At 40.4% G+C, this 21,288-nt stretch overlaps 1 protein-coding gene across 1 annotated transcript in view; it reads right to left on the reverse strand.

Annotated features, from left to right (window-relative positions):
- Positions 1 to 15,210, reverse strand: part of EGFL6 (EGF like domain multiple 6) — a 39,463-nt gene extending 24,253 nt beyond the window's left edge. The window contains exons 1-5 of the mRNA XM_042809712.1: positions 15,143 to 15,210; positions 9,178 to 9,290; positions 6,957 to 7,049; positions 3,891 to 4,010; positions 39 to 158 (exon numbers count right to left, since the gene is read on the reverse strand). Of these exons, the coding sequence (XP_042665646.1) occupies positions 39 to 158; positions 3,891 to 4,010; positions 6,957 to 7,049; positions 9,178 to 9,290; positions 15,143 to 15,210 (514 nt within the window). The remainder of the gene's footprint in view (positions 1 to 38; positions 159 to 3,890; positions 4,011 to 6,956; positions 7,050 to 9,177; positions 9,291 to 15,142) is intronic.
- Positions 15,211 to 21,288: the final 6,078 nt, after the last annotated feature.

A 21,288-nucleotide genomic window follows, 5' to 3' on the forward strand; every position in this document is an offset into this window, starting at 1 on the left:
TATAGAAAAGAAGCTGAGAGTGAGCTCTCTAACCATACCAATGCATGTCCTCCCACTTGGTCCCAAACGGAGGCCAGCTGATGGACAAAGACAGTGTACCTCCTCTTTGACTTCCTCACAACCATACTGGCAATTCGCAATGGCACAGGTCCTAGAGCCTGAAAACAGTTTTTAAAATAACAAAAAGAGCAAAAATCTAGGCTGGTAACACATACTTCATTATTAATTTAGATCTGAATGAGTGTAGAAAAATAATTAGGACAACAAAATCTCATTCATTATTAGTCAAATTGTCTATACATTAACATATTAATAATACAATTCATGAGATAGATCTTTTGTCCCCTCTCCCCTTCATTTTGTTGTTTTCCTGTCTGCTCAAATTCCTCATTTTTTCTCCATTATCCGTTCTGATTTGCTATTATCTTTTAAATACAGACAAAACTGCTCAAACTAGAAAAAAGGCTTTTTAAATTTTCCATCACTTCAGCTTTTTATCATGCAGTACAGTAGAGAAATGTTTTCATTTCTTAACATTTAACATGCTTTTATACAGACCTTGATTCCTAAAATTACTTAAAAATTACTTAGCCTGATGGACTTTGAAAGTGCAATTTATTTTGATCCTTTACAGAACAGATACTTGAATCTAAAGAGGCACTAGTCAGTACATAAGTCTTGTTTGTCCAGGATTGGCTAGAAGTGTGAATTACTGGAAATTATTTTGATCAGCCTTTAAACAGAAAAATGTGTTTAGATCTCGTCTGAGAGCGCGTTATGAGAGGCTAGAAAAGCAGACTAAATGTAGTAGGTATATAAGAAGTTAAGTCTAAAATCCTGAAAATATCCTGCATGCATTAGTACTACGATGCCAGGAAGACAAGCAGCATTTGGAAGTGTTTACTAGAAGAGTTGGAGGTGTATGCTAAGGTATTTTTTTCTACTACATCACTTTTACTGCATTCAGGGAAACACAGCTTTATATAGGTTCTTTCTAACTGGGAGATCTGGAGTAGTTGCGAAGTAATCTGAGACAAAACCAACTGCCAGACTGGCGCATCACTTAAGTGGAAAAAGATAATTTTATTTTAAAATGCAACTTGTTCATTGGTGGAAGCACAAGAAGGTTCAAAATGTGTGCAATGAAGTGCATAGAAAAGCCACTGATGTGTGCAGGTGAACCTATAGCTACTGCCATATAGTATTAATAGAATGCATACACTAAATTGATGCTAAATTATTTTTCTTAAGCTGGTTTGCTTAGGCTCTGTGCGTAAGAGATAAAATTGACAATATTTGAAAAAGGGTTTTATTTTAGTATTGATGAAGATAGTAGCAGTAGGTAAGATTAAAAAACATGGATATACTTTTGTCACAGTTATCTACCTCCTAAGTGACAATAAAGAAACTTACTAAGTATCCTTCTTTAATTGGTCATTCTGATTTCTTCCTCTTTTGTTTGAAGGTCCTATTGTTTGCCAAGTTAAGACAAGAGTATTAGCTTAGACAAATTACTGCTATGATTTAGCACAGTAATTCCTGTAGAATTCAGATGATTTTGTGTTAGGCACTAACCTACTCTCTGCATGAGGAAGTGGCTCCCTGTAGTCAAAACCCAAACACTTCTGATACCCTTCTACATCTGGTTCCACAGTACTTGGTATGGTTCCCCCATCAGCCTGAATGCTCAGACTAAGTGTACTTCTGTTAAGGAGATTAACATCATGGAGACTTTGATTTAAAAGGAACAACATTTGCTCAAAATGTTTGCCTGAATAAAATTATAGTAAATAAAATCATAATAAAAATTATTAATAATATAATAATAAAAAGTAAGTTAGCTAGTTGAGTAGTGAGTTAAACCAGCATTTCATAAGAGTAAAATCTTAAGTTCACATCAAGTGAGATGGGAGTCAAGTAGAGTTAAGCAAGAATAACTTCTAGTTGAATAAACAGTTTATTATTTCATTTCATATTCATAGTTTCTGCTTTAAAAAAAATACAAAATCTCTTTGGAAGTGGAAGATGGATTAAATTAAAGAAGCTCAGGATGGATGAACACACAGGTCTTTGTCTCCTCAATTATGTTTGTCTCCTTAAGTCATGAAGACTTCTTGTCCACTGAAAAATCACTTTTTTCCCCTGAAATTTAGTTTCGTTCTGTATCAGTATTTGTCAGGTTCCACTGTTCTGTTTGGAAAATAATGTTTATGTGCCAAAATGAAATACAAGCTTCTGGGCTCACAGCTGTTCAGGCAGTTTTTTCATATATACTCTGAACTGGACACCGTTGGTGAGAAATTCAGTGTTTTGTACTGGCTTAAGTAAGAGACAGCGTATCTCTGATTTCTGTACAAATTTGGTACAAACATGGCTTCCTAAATCATGAAACCCATCCAGAACTAAGACTTAAAACTAATTCAGCAAAAATGTCTAGTTACAATCTGGATCTAGTTTTCTGACTTGGTTCAGTCAAGCAGCTGTACAGAGCATTCATGCTCAGAGTAGTGAAACTGAGAAATGGATGGCACAAAATAAGATCAAGTACCCTCTGGGTTCAAAGGGAAGTGGGCTCAAAGGATAGGTTGCTTTTGACAGTACTTCCAGCTTCTGAAGTTCAGCTGTCCATAATACAGTGACCTTGCTGAAAACAGCTCACTATATGATGCCAGCAAATACACAGATTATCTTGGAAGAAACAGAAGAAATATATATATCCATTTCTTAGAGATCTCAAAGAATCCACAGCAGCTGTCTGCTGGTAAGATGCACCAATCACTGCAGGGAAGGGGAAGCCTCCAAAAGCTCTGGCCCCAGACACATTCTGCTGCAGTTTCAGTCTTCCTGCCATAACAAAGACAGAAACCAGGAGATCTTACTTTTCTGTCTGCCCCAGACCTGCAGGACCCTGCAGTCCTGCTTTCACCAAGGCTGCATATTTTTCTAATTATCTCAAGATTGACAGCAAATTCACCAGACGGACACTCTGTCTGGTGAATAGCTGTCTACAAAGTTTGGAGATTAAATCTTTTCAGAGTTTAGGGTTGTCTCTCTTATCCACAGGAATGACTGTGCAACACCTGATGCAGTAAGGTTCATTGGTTGAGGACAGATCTCTAAAACAGGTTATTCAGTTGCTGAGATCAACTTGCTTTCTTGTCTCACTGATGTATCTGCTTCAGTCCAACAGACTCTAAAAAGGCCCCTGTGCTACCTTGAGTTTTGTGAAATTCAAAGCAAAACTACCTGTATGGAGTGGTTTTGCTAAGGTGGAAAAAGAAAGTATTGTTCAGAAACAAAACAGTATCACTGAAAAATAAGAAGTCTGAAAATTAGGCTAGCTGACAATGCAGAATACTTGTTCAGCCACAAAGACAATAGGCAGAAATTCAGTTCAGATAAGACTTAGCACAGCAGACAAATGTTAGCAAGAAGCCAGCAGCAACTGTGGGAAGCATATCAGCACTCATAGAAAATAAATTATTCAGGGCATGCAGAAATTTAAAACAAAGAGTAACAGCATGAAGTTCAGCACAGTAAACTATACTCAGTATTGATGCACTGTTTGGATTGCTTCATTCATTCATTCAATAGATGAAACAGCAAGGCTGTGAACCAAGCTTATGTAATGACTTTCATTTGAGCTAGCACTATCAAATATTTTTACTTCTAAAAGGACAAAAATTCCTCTGGATCCCAGAAATACAGTTACGACCTAATTTACTTGGTCAAACTGAAAGCCTCTGTCAGCTGCTTACATTATCAAAATTGCTGAGGCAAAAATCCCATCCTAAATGAGCAAAATCCTTTTATCACAAAATGAAATTTTGCTGGAGTCCAATGTGATTAGGTGATCTTGGTGTGCCTATCCTGTCTGCTCTGTTACTTACTTGCACATGTGCCATCTGGCATGAGCATGTACCCGTTCAGACAATAGCACTTGTAGCTGCCATGTGTATTCATGCATCTGTGTTCACAGGGACGTGGTTTCAGTCCACATTCATTCAGATCTGCAGAAGACATTGAAATCAAGTGAGTGTTGAGTATGTATAAGTTTATATTAATGTGTATAGGCTTATAATATTGCTTAATGCCTTTAATTCCCCACAGTAAAAGAGCCTAGATTGAGAATGAGCCAGCCCCTTGCAAAATGAGAATGTAGCAAACCATCTGCCTGGAAGAATGCTTGGAAAACTATCACATATAGACTTCTGCGCATAAACTTCTACACCTGAAAAACTAATGCAACTCTGGCCACATCTGGCAGCCCATTAGAAAGAGGTGAAACGGTCAGGAGAAAGGCAGTTGCTATGTTTTCTGGGAGTTATTCTGCCAGGCTTCTCTGATTCTAGCTGGAGATTTTTGCTCTCCAGATGACCTCTGTACTAGAAGAGCTAAAACATTAGACTAAGAACTGCAAATCAGCTTCAGATAAAGTGAAACAAAGAAACAAAGATTTCCTTTTTTTTCCCCTGAGTGCATGTGTCGGCACCAAGGTTTTCGGGGCAGGGATGTATAGTCAAGACGAAACTCAGTACATAAAAAGAATCACATTATGTTAAGAATAAAAGTACAAGAAATCTCAGTTTCTCAAAATCCAGAGAACAAAAGCATCCCGACAGCTTTTCACAATCTGCAATTTAAAAGATTCTGCAAGAAGCTAAGTTGATTTCAAACTCCCATTGTTATCTTTCACAGGGAGAAAACCAGAATCCCACCAAGTTCAATTTACGTGCTGTCAGTGCCACTGGTCCTAGAACAAAGGAACAACATCTGTACTTGTGATTTCTGTGAACTGACACATTTGTCTCTAATATTTTGACACATGGTTTGCAACCAGACAGAACTTATAGCAGAACACATCAGCATATACAGCTTATTCAGCAGGCACTTAACAGCACAAATGACCAACCGTGTAACTTCAATAGAGATGCTATTCTCCAAGCACTGAGACTGTGCAGCTCCAGATCTAATAGGAGAAGCAGCTGTTCTCACATATATGCACCCTACAGATCAGAGAAAATGAACTCCAGACCACTCATAAACTTTGTGATACCTATATATGCACAGAACTATTTGTTACAGCTTAGATCAGGGGAGAAAAAGAGCAGTGTACTGTTTTTTAAACATAGGGTCTGTTTGAAAAACAACAATCTATCAGCTTGGAAATCACATTGGACTTCTGATGTTACTTTAGTTCCACTAACAAACCAAGACCTCATAACAAAAAAACCAGAAGGGAATAGAAGTTATTCCACTTCAACCACACATTTTCAAAAGTGCTTAGCTGCACCTGTGTTGCACAGTGCACAGTAAAGTAGAGGTAGTGTGCACAGCCCTAAAAGAGAAACTGAGATAAGGTAATTTTAGCTCAGACTCAGAGGCAGACTAATAGAGGTCCCTATCTCTTATTTAAGTTAGTTCATAATGAACTTGTTCAATGGGACACTGCACTGTAAGGACAGACCAAGGCTACATTTGCCTGTACACTGAGTGTCTCTGAGTATTCCTGGCTACTGGGACACAAACACCTCTGAGGTTTGCAACAAGTGAAACAGCTCTGAGGCATTTCTAGCCTCCACTTTCCTAAAAATTTCCTGGCCATGAAGATAGGACAGTCCAGGGAAATAACAGGCAATTTGCACGTGTAGGTGTATACATTACTTCCACAAAGTTTCAGTCTCTGAACCTACTGCAAGTGAAGTAGTACTGCAAGTGCAGTTGATGCAATAGAAGGGAGGGGAAGCCATCCAGAGGGACCTGAACACGCCTGAGAAATATGCACACAGTAATCTAATGAAGTTTAAGATGACCAAGTGCAAGGTGTTGTAGCTGGGTTGTGGCAACCCCCACAGAAATACAGACTGGGACAAGAACTCAGTGAGAGTAGCCTTGCAGAGAAGGACTTGGGGGTACTGATAGGTGAAAAGCAGGACATGAGCCAGCAGTGCGCTCTTGCAGCCTGGAAGGCCAACACTGTCCTGGACTGCAACAAAAGAGAGGTGGCAGCAGGGAGCAGGAGGGGATCGTACCCCTCTGCTCTGCCATTGTGAGAACCCATCTGCAGAACTCTGTCTACATCTGGGGCCCCCAAAACAGAAAAGATGAAAAGCTTTTGGAACAAGCCCAGAAGAGGGCCATGAAGATGCTCAGAAAGCTGGAGCACCTCTCCTATGAAGAAAGGTTGAGTGAGATGGGCTTGTTCAGCCTGGAGAAGAGAAGGCTCTGGGGAGACCTCACTGTGGCCTTCCAGTACTTGAGGAGAGCTTATAAACAGGAAGGGGGCTGACTTTTTACATGTTCTGATAGTGACAGGACAAGGGGAATACCTTAAAATTAAAAGAGGGTAATTTAGGTTAGATTTTAAGCACCTGCAGGTGCTTAGGAAGGCAGCATGCATAGACCCCATCTGTTTCTGGTCTTTATGCCATGCTTCACTCATCAGCAGCGCAGTAGAATGGCCTCTCCATCCACAGTGACTCACTCTTTTCATCTGATCACAATCACGGGTTTCAAATATTCCAACAGTAACAACAAAGCAGCAGAGTTGTCACCAATATGGCATCTGAAATTTGACTGAGAAATAACACATCTAGCATATAATTGCACGTTTTTTCTGAGGAAGTTAGTTAAGAAAATAGCATGGCTTCTGGATTTGACTTTCAGTTCTTCTTGTTTTCTGTATCATCTCTCGATGCCTTAGTCCTCTGAGACAGTTTGCCCTTATTACCAGCCTGAAGGTTCAAACTCCTGTTTGCTGAAGGAGGCTTAGAGCTTGCATCTCCAGCACCCCTCTTGAGGTAAGAGCCTCAAACTAGTCTAAACTCTGCTATATAAATAAGAAAAGGTCTCATTTTAAAAGTTCAGAAAGTGACAATCCGTATTTTAAAAAAAAAAAAAAGAGGACAGAAAATTATCAGTCTGTTTTCCGGAGTAAAATCCCCATGTGCACAAACCTTGATTACAGGTTTTTCCTGTAAATCCAGGGAAACATTTGCATTTGTTTGGTCCCATGCATTCGCCATACTTGCAGCCATGTCCACAGATAGCTGAGGGGATCAGGCAGAGAAAGGAGAGAAAAAGAAAAAATTAGAAATATTCTACTTGAGAACTCCTCCTCTGCTTAATTGTCCAGACATTTATAATGGAAATTCAGCATCCTCCAGACCTCTCCCTCTAGTTTGGACATCATAGCTTCCGATCAATGCTTTATTTCAGTTGGAGAACAGGGATGCTGGCACAGCTTGCCTGAGTGAATTTTCTCAGTTCGTAAATACCTGGAAAAGAAGGGGCTCCTTTTAGCACCCTCTCCAATGCTCCTTTCTGCCATACTTCTGATGCACATTTTCATACTTTGTACATACTCTGCTCTTTTCCCATTTCCTATTTTGGGAAGTCACCTGTGGGAAGCAGCTAGCCAGGAGCTCCATTTGCTCCATTTGGCTGCTGGAGCAGGCAAGAGGCAGGAGCAGTCTCCTGCAGCCAGAAAATCAGTCAATTGATGCTAGAGTGGCTCTGGGATCTCCTCACTTACATCTGAGAACATGTCTATCCCACAGAGGAATATCCAGAGCACATCTGTCAAATGATCAAACACCTGTCCTTACCACACATACCAATATTCACAATTTCATCAAGTTTGTATGAGAGGGCTGGGCTTACTCTGGATGTGTTAAAGAGCAAAAATTTTCTCAGCCTCATGATCAGCCAGAAATTAAATGCTGGTTTTTGTAAGGCTTAAGGCTAGACTTTCTAAAGTCAATGTAATGATCAAAATGAGTGTTCTTTAGGAAAAGCAATCCAATGTATTTAAATCAGCACGAGCTCTAGCAAAAATCAGCAAACAAGTATGCACCAGGTTGTGCATCCTGCCACTTTCTGTAATTACTCTGCTAGCTGAAATATAGGAAACAGTAAAATCACAATGTAAGTTGCTGTATAGATAAAATTCACAATTCATAATTCAAACCCACAAAATTCATCTTGCTTAATTCAAGCACCTTCCCTACATTTAAAGGTTCATTCACAAGTACTGAAGCACTATGTCTGAAGGATAGACATATTTTGACATCGTCCCTGGAAAACAAATGTGGATCAGTTGAATATTTGGCTCTGAATCAGAGAACAACATTATGTTTTGATTTACAGTGCAGGAGTACACTACAGCTTTTCAAAGAAATCTGACAAAGAATCACCTTAAAAACTTACGAAATCTGGATTCTAGTACGAAAGTAACTTATTGCTTTAAAACAGAACAGCTTACTCCACTGGCTCCTCAAAGTTACATTTGCGAGTTGTCCCTCCATTGATTCAATTGCACCAAACCTAAGCTGCTATTAAACAATACGGTAACATTAATAAGTGCATCTGTCACATTTTTTTATCAACTGACATACTATACAGAGAAGAGACTTCGGGACACCTTTCCCTTTAAAACATCAGGATGTTGATTTTTAGCAGTGACTAATTCTAAGCCTATGTTCAAAATCACTAGATATATAACGTCAAACTGGTGCAAAGATGCAACATCTGAGATTCCTCCAACACGTATTTTAAGATTTTTTTGTGTTTTGCTTAAGTAGAGCTAGGAGAGTCCACATTAACTTCCTCTTGGGACTTGTAACAGGTTAGAAAAGTCTACTCATTGCCTCTCCATTAAGCCAACAATCCACGGATCAGAACACTGGTTGCCTACCCAAGATCAAATCAGATGCACCTACTGCTTAGGTAACATTTATATTTCCAGAAAGTTAAGCTTCCTGGTTCTCAGAGGCTGTGTACTTCTGAAGAAAAAAGGGAATCAATTGATTTCACGCATCCATATGTAGCACCAGAAGATGTTGCATGTTTAGCATTTATTTGACAGCTGTAATAGCAGAGGCATTGAATGTTTCCAATCTCTCAGTCTGAGTATGCAGGAGGTTAGAACAGATGGTCCCTTCTGGACTTAAGAATTTTTGAATCTATATGTTACTGCCTGGTGCCATTTACCTAAAGCTCTGCTTTTTTAAGGAGAGAAAATCTCAAACACATTTTTTTCACTCTGCCAAATAATCAACACATTCAATCCCACACAAGCTTTCCTCCTCTGACTTCTGGAAGCCCTACATGAAACCCCTTTATTAATACTAAGTACACAGCCATGGAGAAGAAACAAGCATAAAGTGCTCATATTACCTTCACAATGGCCCTTGTTGTTCTTTTTCCAGCCATAACAGCAATCCAGCCTAGAACCATAGCGACACACTCCTGGCTGGCTCACGGTCACCAGCTGCCCACGAGCTCTTGAGCTGCATGAGGAAGGATAAAGATGAGTTCCAGCAGGCAAATACACTTTAGTCCATCCTGCCCTACAGTCCTTTGTGCATTTCCCTAGTGTTTTATCCATTGTCAGGCATTTTCATCTCACCAAACCTTGGAGCATTTAATAGCATTTCTTGACAAGATGGTGAAATTGCACTCAGTTGGAGAAAGGGGCAAACGGAGCACCTCACCTGCAATAAATCAGCTGCACAACATAAATCTCTTCTAATGAGAAACATGGCAAAGGCAAAAAAGTAGGCCCAGGTCCCCTGCTAGAATGAATCTTTTTTAATCTCAGTGAAGTCAGCGGGGCTATTCCAGCTTGCATCAGAAGGATCAATGATGCTGTTTTGCTCCAGATGACAAACTACTGATTCTACAGAAAAGCACCTTCCCAAACATCCAGTCAGCCCCGTAAATTCAGTGCCCTGCAGGCTCACAGCCAATGCATATGTGCTCCTTGAATACAGAAACGCAGAGAGCACTGTGTGCTCTGGCTGCACACAACTCCTTGCCCATACAGCCATTTTAGTCATTCAGTACTTCAGTGTGGCCCAAAATTGCTCTTCAGATCAAGTGCTGCAATGTTAGCTTGTCAAAATTATAAGTCTGATGGAAATATGCAGCAGCCTAAGGTGTAATCTATGCTGCAAGGTGTGTGATGATCCCAGTTTTCTTATCTCCCTGGTCGCTGATGCTTAACTTGTCCATACCACATGCATGTCCCCCTTATAAAATTCTCTTCTTTAACCCAAATCCTCTATCTCTGTTGCTTTTTCCAGGCAGTAACTCAAAATGTACTTTCTTCAGAGTCCAAAGTGCTGTTTCTGACACAGTAAATACCTTCTCTGTGAGGGTTTTGCATCAAGTGATTTGGGGGTGCTGAGAGGGCAATATATAGCAACACCATCTCCCACAGTAAACAAAAAATCAACAATCCAGGAATTTTTGCATTTTTTTTTTTAATCTAATGCACAGTGATGGTATTGCTGGTGATAACACCTAACAGCAGAACTTCACACATATCTTCCTGCACTTATCTGTAAGAGTTGCACTCTTATTGGGAGAGTTACTGCAAACAGCATTAATGCAAACTATTAAAAATAGTGAACATATACACACACTTCAAGCCACACAGCCTTCACGATTAGCCCCATGGTTACATGACTACCTATAACCCATTTTGAGGCAGGAGAAAAGGTGTATGTAAAAGCTACAACTCCTCTAGATATACTGACAGTAAAAGAATCCTTTTTCTTTTTATTCGTCCAAACGCTGCTGGCTTACATCATTTGTGAGTATGCAAGTTAACTATCATGTTCTGCTTACAGGCTAGAAAGCTCCCCTGAACTTTATCTGTAATAGTAAAAGTGTTCTGCTTTCATTCCCAAGCCACCTCTGAATTCAAGTGGATAGTGCTTTTACTCCTCTGGAAGGTTAAACTGCCTGAAGCATGGAGGAAATTGAATCTTATTACTTTCCAGAAGATGCTCATTTCCACAGGAAGACAGACTCACTCAGGAACTTTTTATTTAATGATTCAGTTCAGAAGCAGATAAATAAAAACGCCTTTACAAAGTATATAATATCCACAGAACTTCAGTATGAACTTCTGTTAAAACTGGGAAATCTTCCATAATACTGCAAATAAAAAAAATGCAGCTGAACTTTATTAGATACTGCTCTGGACAAGGCCTTTGACTTGCTCCGACTTCCACAAAAAGCACCAAGTTAAAGCCAGCCTTTGGCAGTGGGAAAGGTAAACTGAATCACCCAGATCTCAAAAATCTGTGAGCAAAAACAGTTTTGCCAAGTTAGCCCATCCATAAAAAAATATCACTCATCAGTTCAGCTATTGCTGTCAGGAGTTCAGCATTTTGTACAAATCAAAGAAATAGATCCTGGTAGCGAGAACATCACTTTGAGTTTTCCAGACATCGCTGGGAGAAGTAATACAAACCAGAGATGTCCGATCCCTTCCTAAGTGATATTTCTGTATGATTTCATAAGGAGCACTGAGAGGTCTAAATGAGATAGCTGTGCTTGGCACTGTCCACTTGATGTAAGAACAATGCCTGGCCTTGAATAACTTGCAGTTTAAATATGTGAGTGAAGACAAATTGTACAGATCATCTGGCAAAATCAGTCTCCACATCTCTGCTGAAGTATTCTGTCCTCAGACTCAGTAATGTACAGCACTGGGACAATTTGGCCATACAGAAGGCCAAAACTGCAGCAAACTGGTATTATGGGACTGTGACTTTGCTGACACTAGTAAGATGGCATCTAGTAAAGTACATTCAAGATGGATTATAAGAACTTTTACAGTTAGGGCCTCACTAGTTGAGGTGACAGAAAAGGAGCTGGCCATTTTGTCTAGCAGAATATCACTGTGAGCCACTAGCACAGCTCTAAGAAGAGAGATGGGAATCTTAGGTATATCAGATGACATTCCAGTAGCGATAGAAAAGTTTAACTGCTGCTTTATCAGGTTATATTATGTATACTTCTTTACATTCATGTCCAAGAAATGTGAGTTACATATGGTGTGCATGGTGATAAAAGCTACAAAGAATGAAAACTTCAGAGGAGATAAGAAGAACTTGGCTTCAGTTGAACATTCCAAAAGCTTAGACAGGATCTGACAGCTTCCTTCCAAGCATTGAGCATTGTGTGCCTGGAGGTGCTCAAGAAACATGTAGATGCGGCACTGAGGGACATGGTTTGTGAGGCTGAGTTGGGTTGGACTTCATGATCTTGGAGATTTTTTCCAACCTATGATTCTGTGGTTCAGAAAGTTTATTTGCTCCACAGATCAGGATGCAAACAGCAACTCTGATCTAGTAACAGCAGACAAGGAAAAGGCTGAGGTACTCAGTAACTTTTTTGCTTCAGTCTTCACTAGCAAATAGGGTTGTGAAGAAACAGGTTTCCCAGAGAGGTGGTGGATGTCTGGTCCCTGGAGACATTCAAGGTCAGGCTGGATGGGGCTCTGAGCACCGTGATCCAGCTCTAGAGAGAGCTAGCTCCTTCTGCACTGCAGGGAGTTGTACCAGATAACCTTTGGTGGTCCCTTCTAACACCAGCCATTCCATGATTCTGTGATTCTAACGTCAGTTGATCTGGATTAGTTGATACACTGGGACTAATATCCTCAATATTGTGGTGAGACACTGGAACAGGTTGCCCAGAGAGGTTGTGAATGCCCTCTCCCTGGAAGAATTCAAGGCCAGGCTGGATGGGGCTTTGAGCAACCTGGTCTAGTGGGAGGTGTCCCTGCCTATAGCAGGGGGTTGGAATTAGGTGATTTTAAAGGTCCCTTCCAATCCAAAACATTCTATTATTCTATGATAGTAACTGGGCTAATAGCTGTGTTGGACTCTAATTCTCATTAGCAGCTATTATAATAATAACAATTAAAGTAAATGGAAGTAAAAATCTCAAAAATGGAAAAAGTTTCTTGTCATGTTTTCCTGACCAGCATTAATGAGGGATCTATTCCATCTGAACAAAATTATATGGCAGCAACAGCTGCAGATGAAAAGAGAGCAAGTCTTTAAAACACTGATATAACAGTCAGTTGTGGTTTGAGCTAAAATAGAGTTGTTTGTTTTCAGCCATTATTAATCTTGTCTTTTACTAACATTTTCTGTGGAGAGGAACATTTATGAGCTTTTACTTTTTTTTTTTTTTTTTTCTCTCCAAGACATCTGCTGAATAGATTTAGTGTACTATTTCCATAAGATCTCTACAGGATACTTTTTTCCAGCTCTTGCACACACAATAGTTGCCCACTGTTGATGGGAAAAAAAGTCTGTTATATTATTAGCAGTTTCCAGTTAACTTTAAAGACAGGATATTACCCATTTCTTTAATTTTGCTTCTAAAAGACTCTGAATATTGCTGCTAGCGAACAATTAGCATCAAACCTAACATTTTGACCAGTAAGTTTATTCAGGACCAAAAGATGTTCTCCTACAAGTTAGGAATTTGTAAAAAATTCTTAAAAACTCTCTTATGAGTTCACATCATACATTCTGCCAGATGACAGAACATTTTGTTTGCTTGTTTTGTTTGTTTTTATTATTTTTTTTTTGAAGGGTGACTTCCTTCTAGAATAAAAAGTTTCCCTACAGTTTCTTTTTTTAAGTAAAACTAAAATGCACCCTATTATCTTTTAATGGCTACCTTTGAAATCCCTTTGGGCAGTTTCAGGCACTCCACATGACATTTCTGGGAGTCCCTCCCAAAGTATAAAAAAAATAACAAACGCTCAGCTTAGGCTCACAGAAGTTCCTGTAAGTCTTCATGTGATCACCACATTCCTTAAAGGCAGTGCTCAAAGCAGGAAAGTGAATACTCCAGATGTGAAAGGCACTCTTCTAAGAAACAGAAATAAGCATAATTAATTCATTTTTTTCCAAACCGATTCTAATTTCTACTATTTCCTGTTCCTTCTTCCTAGCTATTCAGAGTGAATATAATTTCTTTGTTCACTTATATTAGAATCTTCTGTCATCCAAGACTTCTATCAAGATGTTTCAAATGCTCTCTCTTTCCCCTTCCTTCCAGTACAAAAAGGGGAATGATGGTCTTAGTAGAAGATGCAGGTATCTGCCCAGAGAAGTTGCAAAGTTTCCTGTTCTGGATATACGCAAGATCTGATGCTTTTTCCTTCGTGATAGACAGTAAGGAACAAGCTTTAGCAGGGAGCTGGACTTGATGATCTCCAGAAGTCCCTTCCAACTCTTTCAGTTTCGTGATTCTGTGATCACACAGCACCACCGTGGCCAAAACAGGCTGTGCAGCAAACTTACGCAGGGTTTCCTGTAGGATTTTCCAACTTAGTGTGAAAAGCTTATGTTTTCTTACAACAGAAGACACAGCATTTGTTTTACAGTTCTACATATTCCAGTATGTTTGAAATGCAAATACACAACATCTCGAGAAATAATCAATGTGAACATTTGAGAGTTTTCACCGTAAGGAGCAAACGTACTTTCTACAGAAGCAGGTTTGGAATTCCTGAAGAGTGGACAACTTGCTGGCCTCAAAGATGCTAGAACAGCACATTTCCGCTTGATTATAAACCTCGATGCTAAGCAAAGAAGCCACACAGCATCCTGAAGACTGCTGCTGTAGTTGCTGTCAATCCTCCTCTTACTGGCTGCTTATTCGCTGTTGTATTTGTGGGTTTTTGTTTGGTTTATCTACACTGCAAGGTGAAAGTTTGGAACAGCTTCATCAGGAGTAGAGTTTTATATACCCCTTCTCACCGAACCACAGAACCATAGCAAATCCCGAGTTGGAAGGGACCCACAAGGACCACTGAGTCCAACCCGTGGCTCCACACGGCACTAACCAAAATCAAACCCTGTGTCTGAGAGCGTTAACTCCATCACTGGTAGCCGTGCCCACTGCCCTGGGCAGGCCGTTCCCCGCCCACCGCCCTGTGGTGCAGACCCTTTCCCTGACCCCCAGCTGCCCCTCCCCTGTCGCAGCTCCATGCCGAAATGCTATTCTAGTTCTGGCGCGTACCTGTCACCGCGGGATACAACAAACACCTGCCCTGTCAGCCTTGTCAAGTACCTACTTACACAAGCAAAGCAAAGACTTCAACAGCTCACACCTTTCTACACTTGGTGTCATAGTCTCTATCCTCAAGAGTGTCTTGAAACTATCGCTATCGCTTCTCCCGAAGGAAGAGACACAGCTTTGATGTCACCGTGCCTTCACCGTGCCCGGAGCTCCCGATCCGACCTCCGCGGGGTCGCCAGCTCCTCGCCGAGCCCCTTCCGCCCCCGCACCCCGCGCCGGCCGGTCACCCGTCCCCGCTCACCTGCCCGCGGCGGCCAGCGCTGCGGCGAGGAAGGCGGCGAGCAGGGTTCCCCCGGGCGCCGGCACCATGGCCCGGCCGCGGCCGGTGAGGCGGCAGACGCGGCGGGCGAAGGCTCTGCTAGCGGGAAGGCGGCGGGCGGCGAGCCGGAGCCGATCAACCTGGCGTGGAGGGGCGGGCCCGCCTCCGCTTTGGCGCGGCCCACACGGCCCGGGACGGGGCGGGCGGCGACCCCCGGGCGGGACGAGGGGAGCCGGGGGAAGGAGGAGGCCGGGGAGCGGCCCCGGGACGGGCGCGGAGCTGCGGGCGTGTGCCTTCGGTTAAATCCTTCCAACCCGTGTGTTCCCTAGGATAATCCTTGTATTTGCAGGGGGGTGGGGTTTAGATGAGAAAAAAGATTTTTTTTTTTTCCCCCCCCCCCCATATTAATAGTATCCCTCGATGTTTTCCTTGTACTATAAAAGCATTCAGCAGGAGGAGATGTTTTTTGTGATAGCAGCGTTCACACTAATCTACTTGCTAAACACTTTCTGACGGTCAAGAATATTGTGTCAAAATATCGTGTCATTGAAGACCTGGAGTGTGTCTACAGAAGGGTGACAGAGTTGTGAGGGGTCTGCAGCACAAGTCTTATAGCGAGTGGCTAAGGAAACTGAGATTGTTCAGTCTGGATAAGAGGAGACTCAGGGGAGCCCTTATCACTCTCTAAGGCTCCATGAAAGGAGACTGTGGTGAGCCGGGGGTAAGCCTTTTCTCCCAAGTAGCAGTGTTAGGATGAGAGGGAATGGCCTCAAGTTACACCAGGGGAGGTTCAATTTGGATATTAGGAAAACTTTATTCCCTGAGAGAGTGGTGAGGCACAAGCTGCCCAGAGACGTGGTAGTCTCACCATCCATGGGGTTTTCAAGAAATGAGTAGATGTGGCACTGAGGGACATGGTTAGTGGGCATGGTGTTATGGGTTGGTGGTTGAACTAGATATTAGAGATCTTTTCCAACTTTAAAGATTCTATGATTCTGAAGTATTGATGCCAGTCCCAATTTCCAAAAGTACTAAAAACAATTTTCCAAATCCTGAGGTTTGGATAATTGTTCCTTCTGAAAGCAACACCTCAGCAGAGGTAAAGCTGTGGAGTGAGTGACTTATCAGGTATCACCCAGGAAATTGTGACAAATGCAGGGAAACAAAACAGCTCCTCTAGCCTAGTCACGTGGGTTATCCTATTCAGTTCTGAGGATATCAACATGCACTCCTCTGCAGATGAAGCTGGGATGGTTGACACAGTCAGTGCTGCCAGCTGTCTTCTGTCCCAGGGATTACCTGGAATGCTGAAAGAGAGTATTAAAGGGTAGATGTGGTGCCAAGGGACATGTTTTAAAGGGCATGGTGGTGATGGGTGGATGGTCGGACTAGATTATCTTAGTGGTCTTTTCCAACTTTAATAACTGTATGACTTGTAAGCTGACAAAAAAAGGGCTGACAACAGCAGGACTAGGGGAAATGGATCGAAGTTGAAGGAGGGAAGATTTAGGGTGGATGTTAGGGGGAAGTTCTATACAAGGAGAGTGGTTAGGCCCTGGAACGGGCTGCCCAGGGAGGTTGTGGATGCCCCGTCCTTGGATGTGTTTAAGGCCAGGTTGGACAGGATCCTGGGCAACCTGATCTGAATGTGTGTGTTTGGTGGCCCTGCTAGGCAGGGGGGTTGGAACTACATGATCCTTGAGGTCCCTTCCAACCCGGGTGATTCTGTGATTCTGATTCTGTGTAATTTAGTTTTTTAAGCACAAGTCTTTGGCCACCTTTTTCTTCTATCATCCTTACCATGGGATTATCAAGAAAGGGGATAACAACTCTTTGCCAGAATTTTAGTATCTAGAACCTCTTTCTAGAATCATAGAATCATAGAATCCTTAGACTTAAAAGGGACTTTCAAATGTCATCATTTAGTCCAACTCCCCTGCAATGAACAGGGACACCACAGCTAGTCTGTCCAGGGCTTGATCCAGCCTCTCTTTGAAAGTCTCCAGGGACAAGGTATCAATCACATCTCTAGGCAACTTGTTCCAGTGCTTGAATGATCCAAAATGACATTTTCCCATATTGCCCATCCACTACTGGTTTTGAGTGTGTGTCAAACTGTCATCTACCATGGATTTCTTCAGACTCCTGAAAGTATACATGTCCTCCCTGAAGGAATTTAGATCATTTTAGAGAGTGGAGCAGTAGAAAGCTGGAACTACTAAAAGAAGGGATTCAAAATATTTGTAATTAAAAAACAAACAATCCAACACAAAAACAATAAACCCAACAACCAAACAATAATGTATGCTATGCTGATCATATGCTGTAAAGGATGGCCCAGGCATTTCTTCCTCTGGCTGCTGGGCAGAAAATCCACTCTTCAGCTATTCTGCTGACTTTCTGAAACACTGTAGTACCTTCAGACTTCTCTTCATTAGATTTGCCTTCCTGTATTTTAGTTAAATCAGCATTCCAATTCTTACGTCTGTATTCAAAGACACATGGTTTTCATTATGCACATTTATTCCAAATGGATATGAATATGTTGTTTGATGCTGGACTTGCCATTCAAGAATTGTTGGTACTCAAGGCAAGTTTTACTGCTCAGAAGAAAGTTCAGTTATGTACATTATTACTTGTATTCTGTTAAGAGCTATAATTATCTCCTTAACATCTTTCTTTTTCACAAAGAGTGACTTTGGATAGATAATAAAACGATGAACTGAAGCTGTGTTTAGAATAATAATTGCAGAAGAAAATAGAACAATGTATTTCATAAAGAATGTTTTTATTTGCTGGGATATTCATATATAATTGGCACGGGCTGCCCAGGGAGGTGGTGGAGTCACCGTCTCTGGAGGTGTTCAAGAAATGTGTAGATGTGGCCCTGAGGGTCATGATTATTAGGTGTGTGATGGGTTGGTGATTGGACTAGATGAACTTAGAGGCATTTAATGATTCTATGATTTTATGATTCTATGTCTGTATTCTTTAGCCTTTGCAGTCTGCAAGATTCTGAGCTTTCCCAAGATTCACTGTCATGTGGCATTTTGCTGTATGAGAAGTCCTCATCATAGGTCATGATCCATTCCTGAAAAGAGGGAACAGAGTGAAATAGGCCATGGATACTATTCACATTTCAATTCTTTTTGCCTTAATGATTAAAAAATGTACAAGCATCTTTGCCACAGAAGATGTCAAGTCTCCAACTACACTTGCACTTGCTCCTGGCACAGCCTCCACATTCAGCTTCTATTCAGCTGAAGATCCAGAGCTTGCTATAGAGATCACATGTGTATACATATATATATATATATATATATATAAAACTATAATAGCCATTCTGATTATGTATTTTTATAGGTTACTGCTATTTCCATTTGTTTTGCCAAGTAACTTCAGATCAAATCATTGCAGAGTTCTTGTGCAGTGTAATGAATAAACTGAATAGACAGAAGAATAAGAGGAAACCATTCATTTCTTGTTCACGTGTCTTTACAAACACAAAAGTCATGAATGGAATTTCTGAAATGGATTAGAATCATGGCTATGAAATGATTCGCGAATCGGTTTTTTGTTTTGCCTGTTTAAGTCTCAGAAATAATTAGTACTGCTGGAGGCTATCTGGATTATAAAAATTAATATGTGAATGCTGAAATTCTTGTACTCGTTTAACTAAGATCTGAGGCCTTTAGGAAAACAGTAAAAAAACCAGAGATTTATGTGACCTGGTACTGCTGCTTCACTGACATGGTGTGTTTGAGGAAAAGCTGATAGATAGGTAGAGCACAAGTATAAACAAATCTCTGCCGCTAGTAATATTTAGTTGGAACTACTTCAACCTTCTTTTCTGGGTGAAATCATAAAATATCCTCAATAGCGGAGTGTTTGTGCTATTCTGATATTTGATAATGTTTCTTGTGATTGTATGATAGTTAAATTCAGCACAGTAGTTCATGGGGCAACACCTGCTGACTTTTGTGAAGCAGAGGATTTGAATCTATTGGTACAGTCACCATGAATCTCAGATAACCCTAAGAAGGGATCAGTGCATTTAGTTAATTCTGGTTTCTATGAGGGAATCTTTATTTCTGGTCAAAATAGTGGCTGACATAAAAGCTTAGTGTTTAAGAAGTGCTTTGCATTTTGTTATATTTAAATAATTAAAGATCATGCATTCAAGATGGTGGGTGGCCTGATACAACAATAACAATGTACTGTTGAAAAGACATAATTGGGTAGTAGTATACTTTTCTAAACATTTAAGTAAGAGGTTTCACATGTTAGATGTACATACCACAGTATGGATTTCCAAGTGGGGTTAGAAAGGTATTTGGCAGAAGTGGCTGAACTGGAGGATATACATAGATGCATATTTGATGGCTTATGCAAGAGAACCCGAAGAAGAATTCAGTGAAAGCTGAGAAATATTTTGCAAGAGAAGGAAGGGAAGACAGTAAAAATAAAAATGTGCATGGAAACGTCTAGTCAGTGTTTTCTTTTCCCTGGTACAAAAGTTATTCACTGGTTTGGTTGCATTAGGTGTGCTTTTGGAGTACATGTTAACATTTCAGCTAAAACCCATGGAGTCTATTTCACAAGGTTTGTGTGAACCCAAGTATTCTAATTACACTCAATCAGGAGATTTACTTTAAAAGTGCAGTTTTGCTTTAAAGAAAATGCAGACCTCGACACACTGTCTTTGCATTATGCACTATGGACAGTACTGATATATATAACAAATAACTTGGTTTTTGAAGAACATCTTTCCAATGGAACTCCTCAGTTGTTTTTTTAACCTGACTCTCTACCCTTATCTTTTTGTGACTCCTATTATAAACTATTTCCTATTCTCTAGACTTTCATTTTTTTATGCTCAGAAAGTTATCTATCATTGTATTTCTGAAAAACAGAAAACAAATGAAGAAAAAACCCCCAAACCCCAGAACTCCTTACTGATCTCTTTTCCTAAATGAACCATTTTGTGAATTTCCATGTGTGTGGAAATTGTATTTTAGTTCTGGAAAGCCTGTAAATGAACCCTTTAGTCTATTTCCACTCTGTCTTTCAGAAAATGAAGAGTACACTGTTGGTTTTTCTGGGTGACAAGTAACTTGATGTCTTGCTTTGGTTGCTTCCTTTATCAGTCTACATAACCTTGATATAGCTTTCATTGTTAATGATCAATCACCATGATTTATGCTTCTGATCACTATACTTACAATATTAATATCCCACTTCTGCAAACAAAATGCTTGTAATTTTTTCCTTTTTTGTTTGTTTGTTTGTTTTGTTTTGTTTTTCCTTGCTGATATCACTGAAGCCATCCCAAACATCTGGTCAGAAGATGACTGCGAGATGATTTTGCTGCATTTCTCAGACTGGTGCTCAGTTCTTTGTTCCTATTTCTTGTAGGCAGAACAGAAGACAATGTTTGATACATGCTTTCTCCTTCTGGTAAGACTAAGCAAGACAAAAGAAATTATACCTCCTAATTTTCTGGGCTTCTAGGGGCTTCTGCAAAGATTTTTCTCAGCCTCTGAGTACTGCAACTGTAATATTTCAATTACAACATACTTTGGGATCTTTCTGGTGCCATTTTCTGATGCTTTTAAAGCTGACTGTAATATAACCAACATTTTCTGCATTGTCTATAAATTATGAGATAGAAAAAAATAAAATGCATGCGAACATTTCCTGATGAGAATTGTACTTGGAAAGGAAGAATCTTACATGAATTTTATTGCTGTTACTGCACTGATTGCCATACAGAAATCATTCAGGACTCTAGAGTCCAGTAGGATAAGATACTGAAATGTTAAGTAACAGTTCTGGAGGAGGTGTTCTTACTATTCACATGAATTTTCTGAATTCCCTCAATATTTGTCAGTGCCCTTTACCTCTTTGTCATAAATGCTCTGACTTCTCCCCATATACAAATCTTAGTAAGATTTAGGGAATATCCAACAAAGACAAGCAATGCAGAACTAAGTTGAATGAAAAAAAATCTATAAACAAAACATTTTATAAAACTTAGTTTTTCATTAATGACTATTCACATGAACATTCTGTTGACGCTGCTTTATATTTACTAGTGCACACTTTTCATTCTTCGTTGTGTCAATGCT

Source organism: Centrocercus urophasianus, unplaced genomic scaffold (genome assembly GCF_019232065.1).
Source record: "Centrocercus urophasianus isolate 14NV4802_14NV808 unplaced genomic scaffold, USGS_Curo_1.0 seq_12, whole genome shotgun sequence".
Taxonomy (NCBI): Eukaryota; Metazoa; Chordata; class Aves; order Galliformes; family Phasianidae; genus Centrocercus; species Centrocercus urophasianus.